Source organism: Oncorhynchus tshawytscha, linkage group LG25 (assembly GCF_018296145.1).
Source record: "Oncorhynchus tshawytscha isolate Ot180627B linkage group LG25, Otsh_v2.0, whole genome shotgun sequence".
Classification (NCBI taxonomy): Eukaryota; Metazoa; Chordata; class Actinopteri; order Salmoniformes; family Salmonidae; genus Oncorhynchus; species Oncorhynchus tshawytscha.
Window position 1 is genome coordinate 20,095,426 of NC_056453.1, and position 25,993 is coordinate 20,121,418.

A 25,993-nucleotide genomic window follows, 5' to 3' on the forward strand; every position below is an offset into this window, starting at 1 on the left:
TCGTCTTCAGTTTACATCACACAAACAAACACACGCAGACCTGGCACACTGGCGATGCAGAGGACATGGGAGTTGCAGACAAAGAAATTCTCCAGGACATTCCCAGGCTGGTTGGCATCGATGACGATGACCTTAGTGGTGGTCTGAGTACTGGTACAGATCCACACAAGAGAGGACAGCTCCTCCTGGTGGAGCAGCTCCTTCTCCTGCTCCTACACACACAACGGAAAAGACTGTATGAGTGTGTGTGTGTGTTTACTGTACGTACACACGTGTGTCTTATGAGCCTGTCTGTCTGTTGTATGAGTGCAAGCATGTGTGTGCTGTATGACCATGTGACTGTGTGTGATGTATATGTACCTTTAGGTCCTGGTCCAGTTTGTCCAGACTGCTCTGTGATCCCGTCTTCCTGAGAGGACTCTCAGGACCAGGGCTGGTCAGGTCACTGTAGAACACACTGGCACCTACTATAGACCCGCCGTCACGGGTCTTACCCCCCGACAGGTTCACACCTGCAGCACACCACAACTACAGGAGATAAATACACACAGTTAGCAATACGCAACAATACAGTATAGTGCATTGAGAAAGTAGTCAGACCCCTTGACTTTTTCCACATTTTGTTTACGAGACAACCTTATTCTAAAATGTATTAAAATGTTTTTTCCCTCAATCTACACACAATACACTATAATGACAAAGCAAAAACAGGTTTAGAAATGTTGGCTAATTTATAAAAAATGTAATAAATGAAATATCAAAATGTACATATGTATTCAGACCCTCTACTCAGTACTTTGTTGAAGCACCTTCAGCAGCAATTACAGCCTTGAACCTTCTTGGGTATGACGCTAAAAGGCTTGGCCTACCTGTATTTGGGGAGTTTCTCCCATTATTTTCTGCAGATCCTCTTAAGCCATGTCAGGTTGGATGGGGAACATTGCTGCACAGCTATTTTCAGGCCTCTCCAGAGATGTTCGATCTGGTTCAAGTCCGGGCTCTGGCTGGGACACTCAAGGACATTGAGACTTGTCCCAAAGCCACTCCTGCATTGTCTTGGCTGTGTGCTTAGGGTCGTTGTCCTTTTGGAAGGTGAACCTTTGCCCCAGTCTGAGGTGCTGAGCGCTCTGGAGCAGGTTTTCATCAAGGATCTCTCTCTGTACTTTTCTCCATTCATCTTTCCCTCGATCCTGATTAGTTTCTCATTCATTGCCACTGAAAAACATCCCCACAGCATGATGCTGCCACCACCATGCTTCACTGTAGGGATGGTACCAGGTTTCCTCCAGACATGAGGCTTGCCATTCAGGCAAAAGAGTTAAAGCTTGGTTTCATCAGACCAGAGAATCTTGTTTCTCATGGTCTGAGAGTCCTTTAGGTGCCTTTCGGCAAACTCCAAGTGGGCTGTCGTGCATTTTACTGAGGAGTGGCTGTCTGGCCACTCTACCATAAAGGCCTGATTGGTGGAGTGCTGCATAATTGTTGTTCTTCTGGAAGGTCTCCCATCTCCACAGAGGAACTCTGGAGCTCTGTCAGAGTGACAATCGGGTTCTTGGTCACCTCCCTGACCAAGGCCCTTCTCCCGCCGATCGCTCAGTTTGGCCGGGCGGCCAGCTCTAGGAAGAGTCTTGGTGGTTCCAAACTTCTTCCATTTAAAAATGATGGAGGCCACTGTGTTCTTGGGGAACTTCAAAGCTGCAGAAATGTTTTGGTACCCTTCCCCAGATCTGTGCCTCGGCACAATCCTGTCTAGGAGCTCTACCGACAATTCCTTCGACCTCATGGCTTGGCTTTTGCTCTGACATGCACTGCCAACTGTGGGACCTTATATAGACAGGTGTGTGCCTTTCCAAATCATGTCCAATCAATTGAATTTACCACAGGTGGACTCTAATGAAGTTGTAGAAACATCTCAAGGATGATCAATGGAAACAGGATGCACCTGAGCTCAATTTTGAGTCTCATAGCAAAGGGTCTGAATACTTATGTAAATAAGGTATCTGTTTTAAATACGTCAAGGGGTCTGAATACTTTCTGAATGTACTGTATGGAGAGAAATACAAGGTAAGGAAAGGTACACATACACACCTTCATAGTAGCATCTTTCTCATCCAGTGGTCGGAGGTAGACAGGTACAGGTAGATTCTTCATCTTGTTCTCTAACGTCTGACCACCATTGGCCACCTGTAATATAACACAGTGGTCAGCATACCTGGAGTCACTGAACCTAACTTAATATGCAGCCCTCGTCTAGTATAAAGTCTAGTATAAAGTAATGCACTAAGACACTTGTCCTACCTTGAATTTCTGGGGCAGGCTCCACCCGTAGGCCTGTACCCTGCCGTCGTCCTCCTTGTGAACGTGGGCTTTCACCTGTCTGTACTGGGCTCTCTTCTGCTCCCTGCGAGACACCACGTTGCCTGACTCAGACCTGAATTGGGGGAGAAAAAAAACATCTAATCTATTCTGGACATACTGTCCAGCGTAGATGGGTAAATGAATTGAAGAATGGATGGTGGCATGGAGGTGGGGCCAAACGATGATTGAATCCTTGATGTGTGAAAGACTGGTTGGATCATGAGTGAAATGGACAGATAGGTAGACGTCTCCAACACTCACTCCTCATTGAGGAAGTCGAAAGCCTTGCTCTTGTTGCTGGGTAGCTGTTGCAGAGCTGCGCTCCTCTTCTTCACAGAGGGCTGGACCTGGGAGGAGGGGGCGTTGTACTTCACATTCACTGGCGCAGCCTCCGCAGGCTTCTTAGCCGCTCCTCCACTCGAACTGAACAACCGACTGAAACTGGAGGACGGAGGGAGGGATGGAGGGAGAAGGAAGGTGGAAAGAAAGAACACACATACACATATAGAGGGGCAGACAAAGCAGCAGCAGCAGGGTTTAAGGGATAAATAATCAAATTAAGGTTTGATTACGCCCCCCCCCAAAAATCACACCTTCAAGTACCCATCTCAGTACCCAAATCACAGCAAAAATCAGAACCATACAGAGCTTGGCAAACTTTTTTTAAAAAAGGTCAGAACAATGTTTATTGTTCCAGTGCCATGATGCAAAGAGACCTTTCTCAATCAGATTGGTTAGATCAGACTACACCGACCAAAAGCAGCGAGCGAGTCTCCACTCTGTGATTTTACAGGGGATGGGAGAGCAGGGAATGCATTGGTTAGTACTGTAATACAAACCAGGCAGTTAGCAATTCAACACAGAACACACACAGTTACAAACTATTGCTGCTTATTCCAGCTCTAGAGACGATGCTTGTTTAGTAACAGAGTGAGATGAAAAGACTAGGTCCATAAATATCAGGATTTTTTCAGTTGAAGATCAAATAGCTACAGATCATCAGGTCAAAAACGTATAGATGACTGTATGACCCTCTCCATGTAGCAGAAAGTAGCCTCAAGACTAAACTCAGTGTATCAGTTTAGAAAAATGTCCAACCACATACGCCATTCTGACTACAGTATCTGACTCTAGAATACAACTATCCATTCCACTAGTTATACCCTCTTTCTCCACGCCCATCACCCATCCCAACCACTCCCAACACACCTCCTGCATACAGATAGGACAACAACGTCAGGCGGGATACAACAGAGAGAGGGACCACAGGAGCAGAGGGCAACAGGAGAGACAAGGGATTTCGTCATAAATAAACATGCATTCAAATACACGCAACCCCTCTCCAACAGCTTAATGCTATATCCCCTGCATTACACACCATAACCATTCCTGCTGAAACACAACAGGGGAGCCTAGTTCAGGAAATGGCAATTTACAAGACATTTCAGTCAAATATGTAATATGTGTACTACGCTGAAGCACACTGATACGCGCGCACGCTCACACACACACTTCTGTCTTCCATTTGTAGGTGAATCGTTTTTGAAATGTTTTTGAAAGCCATTCCCTGATCAGGCAGACACTCCCTGGTTTGTTGATGTGTTTGTTAAGAACCAAATACAAAAATGACCCATTAGCCTGTCAAAAGGTTTACCTACACACTAGAGATCAAAACATGAAAAGAAAGAAGAAAAAAGGGAAAATCAGATTAAATGATCATCAACAATCTTACAGTGGTTTTAGCTATAAGTGTGCTATGACAGCTCCTAGATGTGGAGTGTAAAGAGAAAAGGAGAGCACGCAAAAAAGGAGAGATGTGTGGTAAAGGTGGAAGGATTGCATTGAAGGAGTGAAGAAAAGGAGAGATGTGTGGTAAAGGGGAAGGATTGCATTGAAGGAGTGAAGAAAAGGAGAGATGTGTGGTAAAGGGGAAGGATTGCATTGAAGGAGTGAAGAAAAGGAGAGATGTGTGGTAAAGGGGAAGGATTGCATTGAAGGAGTGAAGAAAAGGAGAGATGTGTGGTAAAGGGGAAGGATTGCATTGAAGGAGTGAAGAAAAGGAGAGACGGTAGAAAAGGAGAGACGGTAGAAAAGGAGAGACGGTAGGAAGGGAGAGACGGTAGGAAGGGAGAGACGGTAGGAAGGGAGAGACGGTAGGAAGGGAGAGACGGTAGGAAGGGAGAGACGGTAGGAAAGGAGAGACGGTAGGAAAGGAGAGACGGTAGGAAAGGAGAGACGGTAGGAAAGGAGAGACGGTAGGAAGGGAGAGACGGTAGGAAGGGAGAGACGGTAGGAAGGGAGAGACGGTAGGAAGGGAGTGAAGCTTACAACTGCCAGATGCTGGATTTCTTCTTGTCTGCGGTGGCTGGATTCTCTCTCGATGCGCTGAGGGAAAGATTACAACACATTTAATGACTTATCACTATTCAGCTGAGACAAAAACGATCTTGTTACTCAACTAGCTAGAATCGCCCAGGAGAGAAAACACAAAAACACAAACTAGAAGGGATGCATGTTTACCAGTAAGCACATTGTGTGGTTGGAATACAAAAACTCTTCAATATGAATAATTTTCTTTTGGACTAGCTCAGCTTGTCACATGATTCCTCTCCCTCCTCCTCCCTACCGTATCATCTCTGTCCATCGTACAGCTTCCTGTAGCTCCATCAGTCTCTCCTTGTACTGGTTCCTCTCCATCAGGACTCTGGCCATCTCTACCCTGGTGAACCTCTTCCTCTGGGCCGTGGGAACATCCGCCTGCAAGAAGTGGTATCAGCAACCTCAGACACACACACACCTCAGCAAACACACACCTACATACAGTTGAAGTCGGAAGTTTACATACACCTTAGCCAAATACATTTAAACTCAGTTTCACAATTCCTGACATTTAATCCTAGTAGAAATAACCCGCTTTAGGTCAGTTAGGATCACCACTTTATTTTAAGAATCGGAAATGTCAGAATAATAGTAGAGAAAATGAATTATTTCAGCTTTATTTCTTTCATCACATTCCCAGTGGGTCAGAAGTTTGCATAGACTCAATAAGTATTTGATAGCATTGCCTTTAAATTGTTTAACTTGGGTCAAACATTTTGGGTAGCCTTCCACAAGCTTCCCACAATAAGTTGTGTGAATTGTGGCCCATTTCTCCTGACAGAGCTGGTGTAACTGAGTCAGGTTTGTAGGCCTCCTTGCTCACACACACTTTTTCAGTTCTGCCCACACATTTTCTATGGGATTGAGGTCAGGGGTTTGTGATGGCCACTCCAATACCTTGACTTTGTTGTCCTTAAGCCATTATGCCACAACTTTGGAAGAATGCTTGGGGTCATTGTCCATTTGGAAGACCCATTTGCGTCCAAGCTTTAACTTTGACTGATGTCTTGAGATGTTGCTTCAATATATCCACATCATTTTCCTACCTCATGATGCCATCTATTTTGTGAAGTGCACCAGTCCCTCCTGCAGCAAAGCACCCCCACAACATGATGCTTCCACCCCCGTGCTTCACGGTTGGGATGGTGTTCTTCGGCTTGCAAGCCTCCCCCTTTTCCTCCAAACATAACGATGGTCATTATGGCCAAACAGTTCTATTTTTGTTTCATCAGACCAGAGGACATTCCTCCAAAAAGTACGATCTTTGTCCCCATGTGCAGTTGCAAACCGTAGTCTGGCTTTTTATGGCGGTTTTGGAGCAGTGGCTTCTTCCTTGCTGAGCGGCCTTTCAGGTTATGTCAATATAGGACTCATTTTTACTGTGGATATAGATACTTTTGTACCTGTTTCCTCCAGCATCTTCACAGGGTCCTTTGCTGTTTTTCTGGGATTGATTTGCACTTTTTGCACCAAAGTACGTTCATCTCTAGGAGACAGAACGCGTCTCCTTCCTGAGCAGTATGACGGCTGCATGGTCCCATGGTGTTTATAATTGCGTACTATTGTTTGTACAGATGAATGTGGTACCTTCAGGCATTTGGAAATTGCTCCCAAGGATGAACCAGACTTGTGGAGGTCTACAAAAACATTTTCTGAGGTCTTGGCTGATTTCTTTTTATTTTCCCATGATGTCAAGCAAAGAGGCACTGAGTTTGAAAGGTAAGCCAAGACGTCATTTTCTGGAATTTTCCAAGCTGTTTAAAGGCACAGTCAAATTAGTGTATGTAAACTTCTGACCCACTGGAATTGTGATACAATGAATTATAAGTGAAATAATCTGTCTGTAAAAAATTGTTGGGAATGCACAAAGTAGATGTCTTAACCGACTTGCCAAAACTATAGTTTTAACAAGACATTTGTGGAGTGGTTGAAAAATGAGTTTATTGCTCCCACCTAAGTGTATGTAAACTTCCAACTTCAACTGTATATCTCAGCAAACACATACACACAGAACTCACATCTTCCTCATTGTTCTCACTCTTCGTCTTTGTTTTGGCCTCCTCCGCCTCAGCCCGAACCCTACGAGAGAAACACACACACTAGAGATGAACACACACTGGAGATGCCTGGGGACGCTATACTCATCTAAACAGGGAAAGAAAACAGACAGAGAAAGGTAGGGTAGAGTGGAGACTGACTTCTTGAGTTCCTCCTCCAGTTCCTTGCTCTTCTCCTCCAGTCTGGTCTTGGCCTGAGTCACAGCCTCCAGCTCTCCCTGCAGCACCTCCTTTTCACACGACAGCTCATCCACACGCGCCATCAGGTCATTCTTCACCATGTTCAATGCATTTCTGACGAGACGGAGGACAAAGATTGGACGGCATGATCATTAGGCCCTACACATACTTCCTCTGGGACCTGGGTGAACTCTCTAATGGAAGCTAAATCCCTCCGTGAACAACAGGTGGCAGTAGTGTGCTGTCTACTGCACAACATGGAACAGTGTTGCGCTTGATAAATTCATGTTTCGTTGATTTCGGGAGCATGGATGCAGGTGATTTGAAAACACAACTTACTTGGTCTCCAGCAGCTGAGTGTTCTCGTGGATGAGATGCTCCACTTCACGGCCCATACCTTAGGAGGAGAAAGGAGGGATGAAAAGGGAAAGAAGAAATGGAAATTCCTCCTGTCTAAAATGGAATGATATAAACCGCATGATACACACACTCCTTCAGTCTTACCCAGGAAGTTAAGGTCTGAGGCCCATGCTGGCAATGTGAGGTGGAAAACAAAACAGATTATCTTGAGGATCACCTAACAGCACATGACTCTACGGGGACTCCAACAGGTCTATACGCAGCCTAAAGAACACTGAACCTACAACCTCACCAAGAGGGAGATCCCACTGTATATTTTAGACATCATTTGGGAGTTTGGGAGCTAAAAGGGGAGAACTAGAGGGAGGGTGGGAGTGTCTTACCCAGCAGGTCAGCCCCCTCGTCCATGTCTGCTATATCTATTTCCATGTCGGGTCCTGCAGAGGACAGCTCCGCAAACAGAGACTCAGTATTCCTGTCGAACGCCATGTTTTCTATTCCTGCTCCTTTAGTAGGAGTACTGGAGAGGGATGTGAGGAGGGAGAAAGGTCATCTGAGTGAACACAGCTACAATACATTCCATCATAAAATACAATTTGTATAGATTTGTTTTATATATCCGGCTCAAAAGCACCAAGCTGGATGGGATTTTCTGTACAGTTTGACACATAAAGGGAGATTGAGTGTTCAGGATAGAGATGCAGAGATAGAAATACTACTTCCAGTTGACCCTACCTGGCGTCTCTGTAGCCGCTAAGGTCCATGTCCAGTTCAGGAGTGGACTCTATGATGGCCTGCACCTCCAACGACTCACTGTTATCATCAGCTGCGTGTGGAGAGGAAAGAGAATAACATGTTAGATTACTGTTCTTGTGGGACATACGGCATGTTTGACATGGTGAATACATTAGTGAGGCCAATGTGATGCCAAACACATTTTTGGTAGGTTTTACAATACAACAAATCCAAGTCCCCAACATAGCCAATCCCCATGTTATCACAGCTTATACCCTGGAGCTGCAGTACTGACCTGTGCGAGGTCCTGACCCTCCTCTCAGTTCTAAGTTCTGTCTTTCTGGACCCTCCTGACCCTCTGGTACTGTGGTGTTCTTACTGCTAATGTTCTCTGGCTTCCTGTTGCTTCTGTCCAGGTTCCTGTTCAGACCCTTGCCCACTTTCTCAAACTCTTCCTGGAGTGGCGTGCTCACCGATACCATGGCAACGTCAGACTCGGAAGTAGACATGGGACTGGCCGAAATAGACCCGCCCCCTTGAGAAGACAGTGGAATGACCAAATTAGGGCCACCGTTTTGCGTGGACAATGGGGTAAGTGACTTTGAGTCCCCTCCTTGAGATGACATGGGGGTGCCTGATTTAGAGCCACCTTGTTGTGAGGACATTTTGGAACCTCCTTGAGCGGGAGCCCCAAATGAGGTCCCCGACTTGGAGCCCCCTTTAGGAGACATGGGCATGTTGGACTTGGAGCCTCCACGGTTCGCATTAGACATCTCATCCTACAGAAGAGAAAGAAGAGGAATATAAATGAGATCCTGACAGATGGTCAAGGACACAAGGGCCATATTTCCTACAGTCTTCACTTCTTTCCCTCAAAAAGGAATAAGGATGTTTGAAAAAAAGGTTAGCCAATCCAACACAACCATTAATACCCAGTCAAAATCATCCCTGAATACTCAAACATTCACAAGGCAATGGTATAAAGTGCACAAAACAAAATCAACAAAAACACAAAGTCCCCCCAAACGCAGTAAATGAAACATCTTCCACTGAAACAAAAAGGCGAAAGTGAAAACCACCTCAATTCACAACAAAGTTGTTAGAGCACACAACAAATCAACAAATCAGTTTTAGTCAATTCTACAGCTAAGGCTAGTTGATTAGGTTGAAGTAGAGAGAACGCTCTATGCATTAATAATCCTAGCAAGCCGACTAACCCTGAAAGTCTGGGTTGCATCTGAAATGGAACCCTACTCCCTATATAGTGCACTACTTTAGGTCAGAGCCCCACAGGGCCGAAAGTAATGCACTTACATAGGGAATAGGGATCATTTAAGATTCAGCCCCACAGTCACACCATTGACGTCCAGGTGAGTAAGCAGTGTGGGTGGCATACAGCTGGCAGTGGACTGTGTTCTAATGGCGGCACAAAGGCTAGATGAAGCTTTTATGGAGACTACATGGTCAACAACACAGCAACTACAGGCTATAACAACAACGCGGTAGTTTGGACCTGGTTCTGTTCAGCCTGCTGATTGGCCGAAAGCCTCTGCCCTCTGCTCTGGGAGTCTGGTGCCCCCAACTGGTTTAGAGAAAAATTACAGTGAAGGCCCGTTTTAGAGCAGTGATCACAACTGGAAAGGGGGAGGGGGAGGAAGGGGGAGGGGGAGGGAGTGGAGCAGCAGATTTATGTTGAAAAAGATTATTGCAAATCATGAATTAAGTATAAAGACAGTGGATCAAGTGAAAGGGCCGGTGGAGTCCGACGTGTTGGACTGAACGGGTTAGATGTTCTGATGAGCAGCTCCTCCAGAGGTTGTCTACCCAGGCTTTCTACTGCAGTCAACCATTCAACTGATTGCATTACATACTTTATATGGCTTTTAAGAATAACCTCGGAAAAGACCATTGGCATAACACTGGCTGACATCCACTACACCAGAGTTTCTCATGTTCTGTCCTTCACTCTCCCCACCTCTCTTTTCCCTTCTACTTTTTCCTCTACCCTTGGGTGGACTCCCCCCGCTTTCCCCTCGCTGGCGTCATCCTCTCTGCCGTTGCCATAGTATCACCTGTCAGCCTATCAGAGCCTAGCTTCTCTTCTGTCCATCAGACTGATAAAGCTGACGCTTTTCCATGACAAAAAACCCTAAGCTCTGCTGACACAGTGTGTGTCTGTATACAAACCTGAGATAGAGGGAGATATAATTGGCAGGGGTGAGAGAGAATGAGAGAGAGAAAGTGGGAGGGGGGACTGTAACCGATAACTATAAATCTTTGGGAAATGTCGAGTCAGAGGCTGTAACAAAGGGGCCCCTGTGAGTCTGAACTGTGGCTGTGTGTGTGGCTGTGTGTGTGGCAGTGTGTGTGTTTAAAAGTCAGCTTAAGAGATCCACCGTGAAAGTGAGAAAGGGATGGTTTAGTGGGATAAGGGACAGAGAAAGAAAAGAGGTTTGATAGAGAGGAGGATTAAGTAAAAAGATGATTTAGTAGCAGCCAGGGCTGAGCTGAAACATCGGCAGTTGAGTTTCATCTACTGGTCTCGTATCTTATGTCAAATGTTGTCTTGTAACTTCTGACATGAAGCCCCCTTCCTGGTATCTGAATCCTTTCTATCTGGCCACGAGGAGTAAAATATCACAACAAATGAATACTTAATCAGCCGATCACTCATTAATATTCATGACGGAACCTTGCTCGCGGCAACCATGGTGAGGTTCTCGTGTGGCCCCAGCAGAAAGCCTCCCTTTGGTCTGCTCAGACACTCTGTCCTGTTCCTCTCTTCTCTCCTCTGTTCCCCTCCTCCTGGCCCCGAATGGTACCACTTCCATGGGCCCGCAGACTTACACACAGCCCCCCTGTCCTCCCTCGATGCCTTCATAGGCATTCCGGCCACACTGATCCAAGTTTACCTCTCGTGCTTTGGTACACACTGTATCAAACTTCCTTTTCAATAAGCCTTCCCGTCCTCTGGCAGAGTGAACGGTTGAAAGAGTCTGTTTCCACACTAACTATCTACTCTGGGCCAAATTACACATCTTATGTCACCCTTCAGATTCCTGGGAAAAGCTAAGAGGAGACATGGGGGGGGTGGGGTCCAGATTCAAACCACCGAGTTCACTTTGTACTCACACAGTGAATTCCTGAAAAGTATGTCCAAAACAGTCAGCGAATGTTAGAATAACTTCTGCATCAGTTTAAAGTGACTGGCAGGTGAGGAGTATATTGATACCTTGAGGCTGGTGTTGGAGCGAGGGTGGCTCAGGTCCTTACATCTCCAGGCTTCAGACGGTGTTTCAACAGCTTCCCTCTGCGAGTCACTGGTCAAATCATATCCTGGTAATGGGAATAACCCCATTGAGATGGGACGCTCCTTCCTGGATTCAGAGAGATAAGAGGAGGGTGAGGTGAAATCCACTGAGAAAGGTGTGACAGTGTTGGATAGTGTAAGAGTGTGAGGTGTGCCCTGTAATAAAGGATTTCATAATGGAGTCACTGAGCTGATTTATAAGCCTTACAGAGGCTGGTCAGTGTGTTGTGATTAAAAACGCAAGTCAATACTCCTGGTTGAGACTTTGCAAGGAGGCACTACAGCGGTTTCTATTGGGTGCTTTAGTACGAGGGGTGACATCACTCTGATACATCGGTCTCTCAGTAACCTCTGCGTCTCTATAACAGGCCAGTGACTGAAGAGCTGTTAGATTCCCACTGTGGTGGTTCTTCTTTTCCACACATTGCGTCCTTCCTCTAGCTCCCCTCTAATGACAAAACAAATCCTTCATGCACAGCGTACACACTCACCTGCTAGCTTCCACACTTCCATGCTCTCTCTCAGCACCCACAGTTCTCTGATGACCCAATACATCACACACTTTCAAGGATTTTCATTGTCACATGTTCCATAGACCCTATAGATCTCTGAAGTGAACAAATATTCCCTTGCTTTAAGCATCAAACATTATCAGCCTCTGAACATCAATGGAAGTGGAGCACAATATCAACCCACCCACATCAATGAGGAGCTATCAAAAAGGTACAGTAGGCAGAAACAAAGGCTTCCATGTTGAAAAGAGCAGGCTGTATGGAATGGTAGCAGTCCATAGACAATACACACCACTACAGGCCGATTCCTAAAGAGAGAGAATCAGAGAGAGTTTCCCATGCCAATAAAGCCCCTTAAATTGAACTGAGAGAAAGAGAGAATAACAATTGTTTATTTCACTTTTGTTTATTATCTACTTCACTTGCTTTGGCAATGTTAACATATTTGTCCCATGCCAATAAAGCATTGAATTGAAATTGAGGCACAGACAGAGAGCGAGAGGGGGACAGACAGCGAGCGAGACAGAGAGCAAGAGACAGAGATCGAGAGCGCGGGACAGAGAGCGAGAGCGCGGGACAGAGAGCGAGAGCGCGGGACAGAGAGCGAGAGCGCGGGACAGAGAGCGAGAGCGCGGGACAGAGAGCGACAGAGAGCGAGAGCGACAGAGACAGAGAGCGCACAGAGAGCGAGGGACAGAGAGCGCGGGACAGAGAGCGCGGGACAGAGAGCGAGCGAGAGCGCGAGACAGAGAGCGAGCGAGAGCGCGAGACAGAGCGAGCGAGACCGCGGGACAGAGCGAGCGAGAGCGCGGGACAGAGCGCGGGACAGAGAGCGCGAGACAGAGAGCGCGAGACAGAGAGCGCGAGACAGAGCGAGACAGAGAGCGCGAGACAGAGAGCGCGAGACAGAGAGCGCGAGACAGAGAGCGCGAGACCGAGAGCGCGAGACAGAGAGCGCGAGACAGAGAGCGCGAGACAGAGAGCGCGAGACAGAGAGCGCGGCAGAGAGCGCGACAGAGAGCGCGGGACAGAGAGCGCGAGAGCGCGGGACAGAGAGCGAGCGAGAGCGCGAGACAGAGAGCGAGCGAGAGCGCGAGACAGAGAGCGCGAGACAGAGAGCGCGAGACAGAGAGCGCGAGACAGAGAGCGCGAGACAGAGAGCGGAGAGAGCGCGAGACAGAGAGCGCGAGACAGAGAGCGCGGGACAGAGAGCGCGAGACAGAGAGCGGGGACAGAGAGCGGGAGAGCACAGAGAGCGGGGAGCACAGAGAGCGGGGCACAGAGAGCGGGGAGCGCACAGAGAGCGAGCGAGAGCGCGGGACAGAGAGCAGAGAGCGGGCGGGACAGAGAGCGAGCGGAGCGCGAGACAGAGAGCGACAGAGAGCGCAGACAGAGAGCGCGAGACAGAGAGCGCAGACAGAGAGCGGGACAGAGAGCACAGAGAGCGCGAGACAGAGAGCGGAGCGCGAGACAGAGAGCGCGAGACAGAGAGCGCGGACAGAGAGCGCTGCACAGAGCGCGAGAGCACGGGACAGGGCACGGGACAGGGCGCACAGAGAGCGGGGGACCGTGACAGAGAGCGGCACTGGGACCGTGAGACAGAGAGCGGCACAGAGCGAGAGCACGGGACAGAGCGGGGACAGAGAGCGGCGAGACAGAGAGCGGGGACAGAGCAGACAGAGCGCGAGACAGAGAGCGCGAGACAGAGAGCGCGAGACAGAGAGCGCGAGACAGAGAGCGCGAGACAGAGAGCGCTGCACAGAGCGCTGCACAGAGCGCGAGAGCACGGGACAGGGCACGGGACAGGGCGCGGGACAGAGAGCGAGAGTTTGGGACCGTGAGACAGAGAGCGGCACTGGGACCGTGAGACAGAGAGCGGCACAGAGCGAGAGCACGGGACAGAGAGCGGCGGGACAGAGAGCGGGGCACAGAGAGCGGGGCACAGAGAGCGGCGGGACAGAGAGCGGCGGGACAGAGAGCGGGGCACAGAGAGCGGGGCACAGAGAGCGCGAGACAGAGAGCGCGAGACAGAGCGCGAGACAGAGCGCGAGACAGAGCGCGAGACAGAGCGCGAGACAGAGCGCGAGACAGAGCGCGAGACAGAGCGCGAGACAGAGCGCGAGACAGAGCGCGAGACAGAGCGCGGGACAGAGCGCGGGACAGAGCGTGAGAGCGCGGGACAGAGAGTGAGAGCGCGGGACAGAGAGCGAGAGCGAGCGAAAGACCGAGCGAGCGAGCGACAGACAGACCAAGCGAGCGAGAGCAACAGAGCGAGGGAGAGAGAGCGAGAGCACAGACTGCACAAGAGGGACAGAGAGAGAGAGACTTAGGGCAACAAAGTTCACCATCAATGCCTGCCATTTTGACATAAATTGGATGGTAAACAAAATTTTCCAACTCTCAAAGAAATATCCAAAATAACCAAAAATAACATGAAGCTTTGACAGGTCCCTCCGGTATAGGACATGTTTCCCCTCAATAGGAACAACTGCATAAATAAAGGATAAATGAAAGCAAGTAAAATGTCATGTTATCATGGATGTGAGTATTGCTGTGATTTACTGGCTGAGAAGGCGCTTTCTCCTGACCTACTTTCAGCCTGCAGAAACATACTGCCTGGCTGTTTGTCTCCAACACAGCAACAGCATGGTAACCATATGTTAAAAGCATGGCAACTGGGCTTTACCCCACGGCAAGTAAACAAGCAAGGGGAAGAGGGAGGAGACGGAGTCAATCGGAGGGGTAAGCAACCATATAAAATAACAAGTGATTGAAGCAGAGATTGGAAAGAGTGAAGAAAGGAGGAAATTAGAGATGTAGGAGAAGAGAGAGAAAAGACGAGGACATGGAGAAGAGAGAAAGGAGGTAAACAAACACACCCATACCTTTCACAGAGAGTTACCTGCAGGAGTGGGGGTGACTTACAGTAGGCTGTGTTTCATTCTCACACACACACACACACTACCTGCTGGGTCGTGGCAGGGTGGGCAGGGCAGGGAGGCCAGTGGAGACAGAGTAGTGCACCAGCAGCAGGACAGACAGAGAGACCAGCACGGCAGAGTTAATAACAACGGCCCCCCCAACGAAGCCAAAGACAAACAGCAGCATACACCTCGGGCTCATGACCCCCCCCTGAACATGGCCCAGCGCCTCTCACTGCCGGGACCAGGGGAAGGGGGCGACCGCCAGGGGGCTAAAACACACGCCTCTGGGGCTTTTACAAACTGTCCCTTGGATGACGATGCAAACTAGAGTATACTCCTTCTCCCTCTGTCGACAAAGTACTCCTCACATACACACTCTGTTGCCGTGTGTTGAAGAGAAGAATGCTCAGGTACAGGAGATCTGGAACTCGGGCTGGAGAGTAGTGTGTGGCGTGGTGTGTGTTCAGACCAGCGGGCCAACGAGCGACGGCCACAGAAACAACAGCAGCAGTAATCCCATGAGCAGCAGCAGCGGAGGCAGAGAGAGACAGAGCAGCAGCTGCTACTGTAGAGTGATGCCGGCTTCAGTTCAACACTGCTGTGACATCATCGAGAGAGAGAGAGAGAGAGAGGACACTCCTCGCCTCACTTTTCTTGATGTATTGTATCCTCTTTCTGGCAGACGATGCTCTTTCTTTCCTAAACTGCGACACTGATGTCGCTGAGCAGTCTAGAATTGTCGCCGTCACTCTCACCCTCCCTTTCTCTCCCCTCCCCCTCTCGGATGCTGAGGCAGCATCAGAGCTGGTAACATATGCCTCCCCTCAGCTCGATGCTGATTGGCTGAGCCATGGAGAGACTGGGAGGAGGTAAACCCTGTGGGAACTGACAGCGTCTGCTGCTACTGAGAGGCTGTAGAGGGCTGCTGACACACACACACACACATACACATACACAAAAGCTAATAAATGTACCACACTTCTGTTAGGAAAACCACAGAAATCACAAATGAGTTCCTTGTGAACACAAACACAAATGCTGTTTAAATCTAAAAAGCTACACAAACTGCTTTGATCTGATGTACTAGTCAAACTAACATCATTTTGAACAGTCCAGAGAGGGAAAGTTTGCCCAGTAGGAGACCATGACCTCTTTTTACTGCTGTTTCACTAATCTGATCAGCTGACTAAAACATGACAGCTCTGAATCACTCATCTCCATCACACTGTGGGATTACTGCAGCTGACCACTGCCAAACCTCTGATTCCATGGCATAATCCCACTCAATATCTATCCTAATCTCCTCTTCATCCTCCTCCCCCCACTTCAACACATATCCTCCTCCCCCCACACACATATCCCCCTCCTACCACCGTCCCCTCTTTTTCCATCCCTTTTGCCTCCTCTCCTCCCATCCCCTCCTCCCCCCCTTCTGCCCAGCCCCTCATGCCTACCTCACATCTCTCATCTTCTATCAGGTTCTGACCTAAAAGGAAATCGTGCCCATGGAGAGCAGAGAGCGCAGGAGTGGCGCCTGCAACGATGAAGCACTTCACATCAATGTACTCTCTCACAAACACACTGAACCAGGGTGAGGAGCCAACTAAGCCAATGACACCTACACAGTACCCAGGATGAACTGGCCATGAGCCACTATTAATACACCATTAAGGAAGCACTGTTATATGAGAGTGTTCGTGTACAACTTCAGATACTGTCCACGCAGTGATCTCCGTATGGGACTTGAATAGTTGTATGATCTTACCGTGATCTGCTTGTGCTTGTGTCTGTTGGCGCCTCCTGCACCGCCGCGTGCTGCTGGTGTTTGGCACGTTCCAAGTGCTCCATGTAGCTGTGGATCATCTGCATGGGACATACCACATAGGGAGATCCAGGAGGGGTTAGCGTGGACAGGGAGTGGTCCTATTCAAATGATTATTTGAACATGGCCATGATGCCTGTTGTTTCTTAGAGGAGTTTTGTGTGGATGTACAGCTGGAACAGACAGCCTCCCGTCCTGTGGGGTATTCAGCTGTCCCCATGCGTTTGTGTGAGCTTCTAAAATCACGTTTCTGTTCATATTTAAAACGTCATGGTCTCTTCGCAGGCTTGTTTGTTTTGGCGTCTGGGCCAATGTGTTAGTAATAGATTAGAGAACAGACTTTAGGCAGACTGAGTTGAGGCAACTGGACAACATACTTAACACTGGGAAAATTGCTCCAATCTCCTTAAACTGACCCAATTCTAACTCCCTCTTTCTCCTTCCCGCTCTCCTGCGGGAGATGACTCCAACAGCATCATTATGTTTGACAGACACTTACCAATACTAGAGTTTCACTTGCCTTTTTTTTTAATTACCTCCAATTTTGTGATATCCAATTGAGATCTTGTCTCATCGCTGCAATTCCCCAACGGGCTCGGGAGGCGAAGGTCGAGTCATGATTCCTCTGAAACATGACTAGACAAACCGCGCTTCTTAACACCCGCCCGCTTAACCCAGAAGCCAGCTGCACCAATGTATTGGAGGAAACACAGTTCAACTAACGATCGAAGTCAGCCACAAGGAGTCTGCCCGGGTCTGTAGTGACGCCTCAAGAACTGCGACGCAGTGCCTTAGACCACTGCGCCAATCGTGAAGCCCTGAGTTTTACATGATTTCTACTGAACAAAAATATAAATGCAACATGAAACAATTTTACTGAGTTACAGTGCATTTAAGGAAATCAGTCAATTGAAATAAATTTATTAGGACCTAATCTATGGATTTCACATGTCTGGGCAGGGGCACAGGTGCAGAAGCTGGATGTGGAGGTCCTGGGCTGGCGTGGATACACGTGGTCTGCGGTTGTGAGGGCGGTTGGACCTACTGTCAAATTCTCTAAAACAACGTTGGAGGCGGCTTATGATAATTGAATGTTAATTACTCTGTCAACAGCTGTGGTGGACATTGATGCAGTTAGCATGCCAATTGTGGTGTTGTGTGACACCACCGCACACTTTAGAGTGGCCTTTTATTGTCCCCAGCACAAGTTACACCTGTGTAATGTTCACGCCGTTTAATCAGCTTGTTGATATGCCACACCTGTCAGGGAGATGGATTATCTTTGCAAAGGAGAAATGATCACTAACAGGGCTGTAAACAAATTTGTGCCCAAAATTTGATTAAAAAAATAAGCTTTTTGTGCTTATGGAACATTTCTGGAATTTTTGTTTCAGCTCATGAAACCAACACTTTACATGTTGCATTTATATTTGTGTTCAGTATAGTTTGCCCAGTAGACCTACAAAAGGAACAGTCCCAACACAAAACACTCTCTTCCCCCTCATACCTCTGTGTGTCTCTGGTGGAGGGCATGGTACTCCTTCTTCAGCTCGGCTTCTCGTTCCTCCAATCTGCCAACTGAGAGAGAAAACAGGTCGGTGTGTGATCTCAGTCAAACAGAACTACATGGTTAATGAGGGAAAAGAACCCTAAAACAACTGTTATAGGGTCATTCCAAGGGTTGCGAAGCAACCGGTAATTTGCGGAAGTTACAGGAACCTTCAGTAATTTGGGTAATAAACAGAAAATCTATGGCAATCTATTGTAACTTAGGTAATTTATACTTCGAATGTCCGTGCCCCAGCGTAAATCTAATTAGCATCATTTTTAGAAATCTGTCAGTTTAAGAGAGATGTTTTTATTCTATTTTTTCAATTGGATGCATCTCAATCCACCACATCCGCCTATGCAACACATCTGAGGTGAAAGGTAACAAAGCTAGAGCTGGGTTTGTCAGACCATGACACATCCCGAAAATCAGTCTTCTCACAAATTAGTCTTCAGCGTCTGAACGGCTTGGCCTACAAACGATGATGACCGCTCTGGACAGATGAGCCTCACGAACATGCAGGTGTTCTCCGACTCACACAGACTTCTGTCTGTAGCCTGGCAGCAGCAGTTGTGGTGTGTGTAGCATGAATGTATACGTGTGTGTGTGTGTGTGTGTGTGTGTGTGTGCACACTCTAAGGTGCGGAGAATCAGAGTAGGTGATCAGTCCAGTTCAACTGTTCAGCAGTCTGATGGCTTGTAGATAGAAATGGTCACTGAGCCTGTTGGTATCAGACCTCATGCTCTGATAATGTCTGCCCGACGGTAAGGGAGAGAACAGCTCATGGCTGGGGTGTGTGGGGTCCTTGATGCTGCGTTCCTTCCTCAGGCACCGTTTCGAATAGATGTCCTGGATGGGTGGGAGCACGGTCCAATTACTGGATGCCAATCAGTAATATCTGTCCCAAACCAGGGCCATGTTTAGCAGGACACAACATTGGCCAACGTTCAGATAGAAATGTATGATGTAGAACAGATATACCTCTTTGGTATTTAAATAAGGAATCACATCAGCTCTATTTTTAACAGTTGGAATTTCTTGCTTTGAATATTGAGGTTTCAAAGGGTCTCTCTATAACTGTGATTGTCTGTTATAGACCCCCCTCTGCTCTTGGTGATGCATTGTCTTCTCTGATGCACCTTACATCTAAACTTCTTTACAGTGAAATGATCTTGATTGGTGATCTCAACTGGTGTTGGTTAAAGCCGGTGTCTAATGATTTATATATGTTTTGTAATTCTATGAATCTTACCCAGTTGATTAACTCACCCACTTTCCCAAATCTCAAATGTCCAGAGGAACCTACTCTGATTGATTTGATATTGACAAATATCCACATAAATCATTACAACAAAAAAACAACAACCGCAGAACATTTAAGTGACCATTGTGCTGTCATTGCTGTTAGAAATACTAAGACAAACCCACGCTTTACTCGTAAGAGAAATTTATAGAGTTTTGATGAGCAGGCTCTCATCATTTGTTTTATTTTGACTGGAGCTAGATTGAGCTTATTCCTGATGTGGAAACTGCCTGGAAATTCTTTCATGATGTTTTTTTCCAAATAGTAAACAAACATGCTCCATTCCGCAGGTTCAGAGTTAAAGGGCGGGATAATCCATGGATTTCTTCTGAGCTGTCTTGTATTATTCACAACCATAATCTAGCCTGGGCTAAAGTCAGGAAATCATGTTCTGATGCTGATTGGCTTATTTTTAGGCCGTTAAGAAACAAGTGTTCTTTTCTTCTCAGGAAGGCCAAGTCTGAATATTTTATTCCTGTTACGACTGAACCTAAATGACCCGAGAAAGTTTTCGAAGGATATTAAGTTTATGTCTGGAAACAATAATGTTAATGAATTACCGTCATCTGTATTGAAGGACTTTGTTGATATATGACAAAACTGAAATGCTGAATTGTTTCATTGAGCACTTTGTATCATCTGGTAGGCTGTTTGATTCAGTGTCCTCTGTCTCTGTACAACCCTGTGTGGATGAAGCAGTGAGAGCTGGTCAAACATTTAGCTTTTTGCCATTCTCAGTGCAGGTGGTACATAAAGCCCTGAAATCCTTAGATCAGAGAAAGCCTGCAGGTCCTGATCTTTTGGATCCCTGCTTTTTAAATCTGGCAGCTGATTTCATAGCTGAACCACTTACATATCTGTTCAATCTAACCCTGGAATGTAATGAAATACCAAAGATCTAGAATTCAGCATTTGTCCTACCACTTTAAAAAATAATTATAGGTCCATCTCAAAGCTGTCACCCCTGGTGAAAATACTTGAAACCCTTGAGTGAACAGCTAAAAAAAAAGAAGTTATATACCAACTATTTTATCAATGTACTAAATCGGGCTTCAGGAAGAAGCATACCACAATTACAGCAGCCATGAAGGTTTTAAATTATATCACCTTGACAAAAAAACAGCACTGTCTCACTTTTTATTGATCTCGCTAAGGATTTTGATACAGTTGATTATGCTATACTGGAAGCAGAGATTGTCGAGTGTAGGTCTTTTGGAGCATGCAGTTGCATGGTTTGCTAACTATCTGTCTGATAGAACTCTTAGCACTCAATTTGATGGGCCCATGTCTGTTAAATTGTCTGTCTGTAATGGTATACCCCAGGGCTCTGTACTTGGTCCCCTCTTATTCACTCTTTATATAAAAAATGTAGACAAAAATGTGCAAAATGCACAACTTCACTTTTATGCTGATGATACTGTTATTTATTGTTGTACCTCGTCTCACAAAAGCTTTCCAGAACTTGCAAACTGCTTTTTATACTGTTCAACATACCTTGTCAATTGAAGCTTATCCTCAACACTGACAAAACTAAATGGTGTTTTCTAAAGCAAGAAATAGACCTCTGAACCTTTCACCTATTACTACCTGTCAGGGTAATGAGATTGAGACTGTAACCTCAAAAATCTTGGAATTTTAATTGATGACGGCCTCTCTTAAATTGCATATTCAATAAAATTGAAGCTGAAGTTGCGATTTTATTTTAGGAATAATGCCGGTTTTTCTTTTGAAGCCAGAAGGAGGCTAGTATCAGCTACATGTATGCCTTTACTAGACTATGAGGATATTTTATATATGAATGCTTCAGCTCAGTGTTGAAGATCAATTGACACCCTTTACCATGGCGCATGGAGATTTATTTTAAACTGCAAAACCCTTACGCATCACTGCACTTTTATATACCAGGGATGGCTGGCCTTCTCTAGACACTCATAGGCTCAGTCACTGGTACACTTTTATTTACAAAGCCATTTGGGGTTTACTACCATTTTATTTAGGCATTTTTATTTTTCAGAAATGTGGTGGGTATTCTCTTCGTTCACAGGACTTTATTCTGCTAACTGCTCCATATGTCCGAACTGAATTTGGTAAAAAAGCTTTTATGTGCTCTGTGCCATCGGCTTGGAACGCCTTACAAAATACTTTTAAACTGGAAGAACTTGTCCCGATTGGTGTTTTTAAATCACCGATGAAGGATTTTGAGACTGATTCCCTGACCTGTCAATGTTTTTAATTTGCTATTTTATGATTTTGTTATACTCTTGTGAATCCTATGGTTTTTACTAGATTACTTGTAGTTTTTCATGTTGTCTGTCTGAAATTGTGTAACGACTTGGTGCTGCCCATCTTGGCCAGGATGCTCTTTAAAAAAAAAGAGGTTTAAAATCTCAATGAGCCCTTCCTGGTTAAATAAAGGTTCAATTAAAAGAAAAGCTCTTGTCATGGTATTTCTATCCACAACATTCAACGTTTTCGAACTGAACATGGCCTAGGCTTCAGATGAGAAACCAAGTACGGTTTTAAATTGCTGTCGGTTGTAGTAGCAACACATGACCACCAGGTGTCATTAGCACACTAGTAAAATACACTGGCTGGCTCAAACACTCAAATATTTTGGGTTATGGGTCAGAGTAGCCATAATCCTATGGAAAACATTAGGAATTCTAAGCCATTCTGTCCAGTTATCACACACACACACACACACACAGGAGCCATGTTTAAACTTTAAGATTAAAATGCACAAGCAGGAACCCAAACACACTAGAAACAGACTTTAGAATCCACTCTATTTGAGTAAAGGATAGGTCTTGAGCCCTGTTACTTATTCCACTTTGTTGGCAACTTGGCTGGCATGGACTGTTTATAGTGAAAACACCCTGACAACGTTCTGTGTGTACGCGATGACGATTGCCCAGCCTAACAATATCCTCTCACAAAGGCAGTGTGTGTGAGACTGAGACACTAACCCAAGCAGGACTACCATCTGCTCATTGACAATGACCCTCCCAACACAGCATCAGGAGTTAATGTCACTAACTGCCAACACAGTTATCTAATATAATCTGCTACCTCCACACATCTCTATGGTAGCCTGGCTAACACCAGACTGTTGTCATTGGAATTTTGGAGTTGGCTTTTAGTAGAATGAGACATTCGGCAGGGATTTGATTCACAACAACAGAAAAGAGACTCGTTAGGGCAGGCTTTTAACGCAGACCATCGTAGGTGGTTTAGAGAATGCCTAGGAATTAGCTCAGATGGCTGTGTGATTTTCAAGTTATTTGTTACCATGACTATTGACTATCAGTAGACAATGAGGAACCAACTAGAGAATGTACAGACAGAAATAACCCTTTAGGAAACCACCTGGTGTGTGAGGGTGGGCTTTTATTACTATCCTCATTGGTACTATGCTACAAAATTCTCCCTCGTGGGGACCCTTCCCAGGTCCTCATGAGGACAAAGGTTATTTTTAGCTTAGGGAAAATAGGATTCTGAATGGAAATCAATTTTAGGTCCCCACAAGGATAGTAAAACATGTGTGTATTGGGAAGTGGAAGTACTGTATGTTTACGGCTTGCAGTCTATTATAACTGTTCGGTTCATCAGCTACAGTCTACACACATCTGCTGACTATGAGCTAGCCTGGATTTCACATCAAAATGACTCAAGAGAATTACTGCTCTGTCTCTCCCCGTCTAGTTTAAGGAGAGAGAAGACCGAGAGTGAAAACTGTTCAAGTAGGAAAGAACTGAAAGTGGGAAAAAAAGAAGACGTAGTGACAGTGGAAAAGAGGAAAACTGAATAGGAAAGAACAAGAATTGTGGACTTGGCTGTGAGCACTAGTGAATATCAAGTCAGGTGACACGTGCGTGTACTCAGTCAGGGTCAGCTGACAGACACCCATAAAGTAGCTACTTAACCCAATCAGTCCTGATCGTTCACAGTCAAACACCAACTCAGCAGATCAGAATAAACTGAGTTTGAGGTGTGATGCAAGGATTGAAAAATGAAATTAAAATCTCCATTCAAGACTCCCTTAGACTGGCACTTAGATACCTCCAAACTGTCACCTCTTGAGTTTATTCCTTATGTAATGACCTTCCCACGGTTCGTGAGGGTGTGTTTGGCAGCATCGTGTGGGTTGTTTGTTTCTATGGCGTGCAGATACAGTACAACCCAGTAAATATATTGGTCTTCCAGCCCCAAGTTATGAGCACAATCCTGAGCCCTTCACTTGTAATGTCTTTCTCATTATTCCTTCCATTAGGGTTCACCCCTCCAGTCCTAGAAGACATAATGATTGACTCACTCTGGTCCGAGTAGTTCCTGGTCTTGAGCTCCGTTTGACGTGTTTGTGACTCCAGCAGGACCAGTCGACTCTGAAGGTCCTTCTTCTCCATCTCCTGACTGTCCTCAAACACCATGTACCTCTACAGAGACAGAAACAGAAAGATACTAAAACACTGAATAACACAACGGCATGTGTCTGTATGCGTTAGAGACCCAGTGCTGTCAAAAACGTGAGGGATGAGGGTAAATGAGGGATAAAGTATATTGAAAGCAGGTGCTTTCACACAGGTGTGGTTCCTGAGCTAATTAAGAAAATCACATCCCATCATGTGTAGGGGGTCATGTATAAAAAAATACTGGTCAGCCCATTATTGACTACCATGGCCCCATAAGATGACAATACCCCACCATCCACAGGGTACAAGTGGTCAATGAATGGTTTGATGAGAATGAAAACAAACTATATGGCATGGCCATCTCAGTCACCAGACCTCAATCCAATTCAACACTTATGGGAGATTCTGGAACAGCTCCTGAGACAGCATTTTCCACCACCATCAACAAAACCAGATGATAGTCTCACTAAGTGCAAACCAGATGGGATGGCGTATCGCTGCAGAATGCGGTGGCAACCATACTGTTAGTTAAGTGTGCCTTGAATTCTAAATAAATCCCTGAGTGTCACCAGCAAAGCACCCCTACACCATCACACCTCCTCCATGCTTCACGGTGGGAACAGCACATGGAGAGATCATCCGTTCACCCACTCTGCATCTCACAAAGACACGGTGGTTGGAAGCAAACATCTGAACTTTGGACTCAGAGCAAAAGACTGATTTCCACCGGTCTAATGTCCATTGCTTGTGTTTCTTTGCCCAAGCAAGTGTCTTCTTATTGGTGTCCTTTAGTAGTGGTTTCTTTGCAGGAATTCAGCCACGAAGGCCTGATTCACGCAGTCTCCTCTGAACAGTTGATGTTGAGACGTGTCTGTTACTTGAACTCTGAGGTGCACAATCTGAGGTGCAGTTAATTGCCGATATCTGAGGCTGGTAACTAATGAAATTATCCTCTGCAACAGTGGTAAGTCTGGGTCTTTCTTTCCTGTGGTGGTCCTCATGAAAGCCAGTTTCATCATAGCGCATGATGGTTTTAGCGACTGCACTTGAAGGAACTTTCAATTCTTGAAACTTGTCCCGATTGGTGTTTTTAAATCACTGATGAATGATCTTGAGACGGATTCCCTGACATGTCAATGTTTTTAATTTTCTGTTTTTGATTTTGTTATACTCTTGTGAATTCTATGGATTTTACTAGATTACTAGTTTTTCATGTTGTTTGTCTGTAATTTTTGTAATGAATTGGTGCTGCCCATCTTGGCCAGGACGCTCTTGAAAAATATATTTTAAATCTCAATGGGCCCTTCCTGGTTAAATAAAGGTTAAATAAATCAGTCAGAAAGTTAAAGCTTGGTCGCAAATGGGTCTTCCAAATGGACAATGACCCCAAGCATACTTCCAAAGTTGTTGCAAAATGGCTTAAGGACAACAAAGTCAAGGTATTGGAGTGGCCATCACAAAGCCCTAACCTCAATCACATAGAAAATGTGTTTGGCAGAACTGAAAAAAAGTGTGTGCGAGCAAGGAGGCCTACAAACCTGACTCAGTTACTCCAGCTCTGTCAGGAGGAATGGGCCAAAATTCACCCAACTTATTGTGGGAAGCTTGTGGAAGGCTACCGAAACATTTGACCAAAGTTAAGCAATTTAAAGGCAATGCTACCAAATACTAATTGAGTGTATGTAAACTTCTGACCCACTGGGAATGTGATTAAAGAAAGAAATGCTGAAATAAATCATTATACTGACATTTAACATTCTTAAAGTAAAAGTGGTGATCCTAACTGACCTGAGACAGGCAATTTTTACTAGGATTGAATGTCAGAAATTGTGAAAAACTGAGTTTAAATGCATTTGGCTAAGGTGTATGTAAACTTCCGAATTCTACTGTATACACACACAACCTTTCAAAAGTTTGGGGTCACTTAGAAATGTCCTCGTTTCTGAATGCACAGTTTTTGCCAATTAAAATAACAAATTGGTCAGAAATACAGTGGTAGACATTGTTAATGTTGTAAATGACTATTGTAGCTGGAAATGAGATTTTTTATGGAATATCTACACAGGCCCATTATCAGCAACCATCACTCCTGTG

At 45.9% G+C, this 25,993-nt stretch overlaps 1 protein-coding gene across 9 annotated transcripts in view; it reads right to left on the bottom strand.

Annotated features, from left to right (window-relative positions):
* Window positions 1–25,993, bottom strand: part of LOC112224382 (C-Jun-amino-terminal kinase-interacting protein 4-like) — a 46,923-nt gene that overhangs the window by 9,529 nt on the left and 11,401 nt on the right. For 2 of the 9 annotated variants that reach the window (XM_042306098.1, XM_042306099.1), the window contains exons 2-20: window positions 23,803–23,923; window positions 18,145–18,215; window positions 16,581–16,678; window positions 11,302–11,446; window positions 9,583–9,651; window positions 8,365–8,848; window positions 8,070–8,160; window positions 7,718–7,854; window positions 7,479–7,505; window positions 7,314–7,371; window positions 6,936–7,088; window positions 6,756–6,816; window positions 4,985–5,115; window positions 4,686–4,743; window positions 2,620–2,801; window positions 2,299–2,431; window positions 2,089–2,184; window positions 361–528; window positions 41–212 (exon numbers count right to left, since the gene is read on the bottom strand). In XM_042306098.1, the coding sequence (XP_042162032.1) occupies window positions 41–212; window positions 361–528; window positions 2,089–2,184; window positions 2,299–2,431; window positions 2,620–2,801; window positions 4,686–4,743; window positions 4,985–5,115; window positions 6,756–6,816; window positions 6,936–7,088; window positions 7,314–7,371; window positions 7,479–7,505; window positions 7,718–7,854; window positions 8,070–8,160; window positions 8,365–8,848; window positions 9,583–9,651; window positions 11,302–11,446; window positions 16,581–16,678; window positions 18,145–18,215; window positions 23,803–23,917 (2,449 nt within the window). In that variant the 5' untranslated portion in view covers window positions 23,918–23,923. Of the gene's footprint in view, window positions 1–40; window positions 213–360; window positions 529–2,088; window positions 2,185–2,298; window positions 2,432–2,619; window positions 2,802–4,016; window positions 4,020–4,685; window positions 4,744–4,984; window positions 5,116–6,755; window positions 6,817–6,935; window positions 7,089–7,313; window positions 7,372–7,478; window positions 7,506–7,717; window positions 7,855–8,069; window positions 8,161–8,364; window positions 8,849–9,582; window positions 9,652–11,301; window positions 11,447–14,856; window positions 15,568–16,580; window positions 16,679–18,144; window positions 18,216–23,802; window positions 23,924–25,993 lie in introns of those variants that run through there. The other 7 variants (XM_042306095.1, XM_042306096.1, XM_042306097.1 and 4 more) reach the window with 7 other exon arrangements.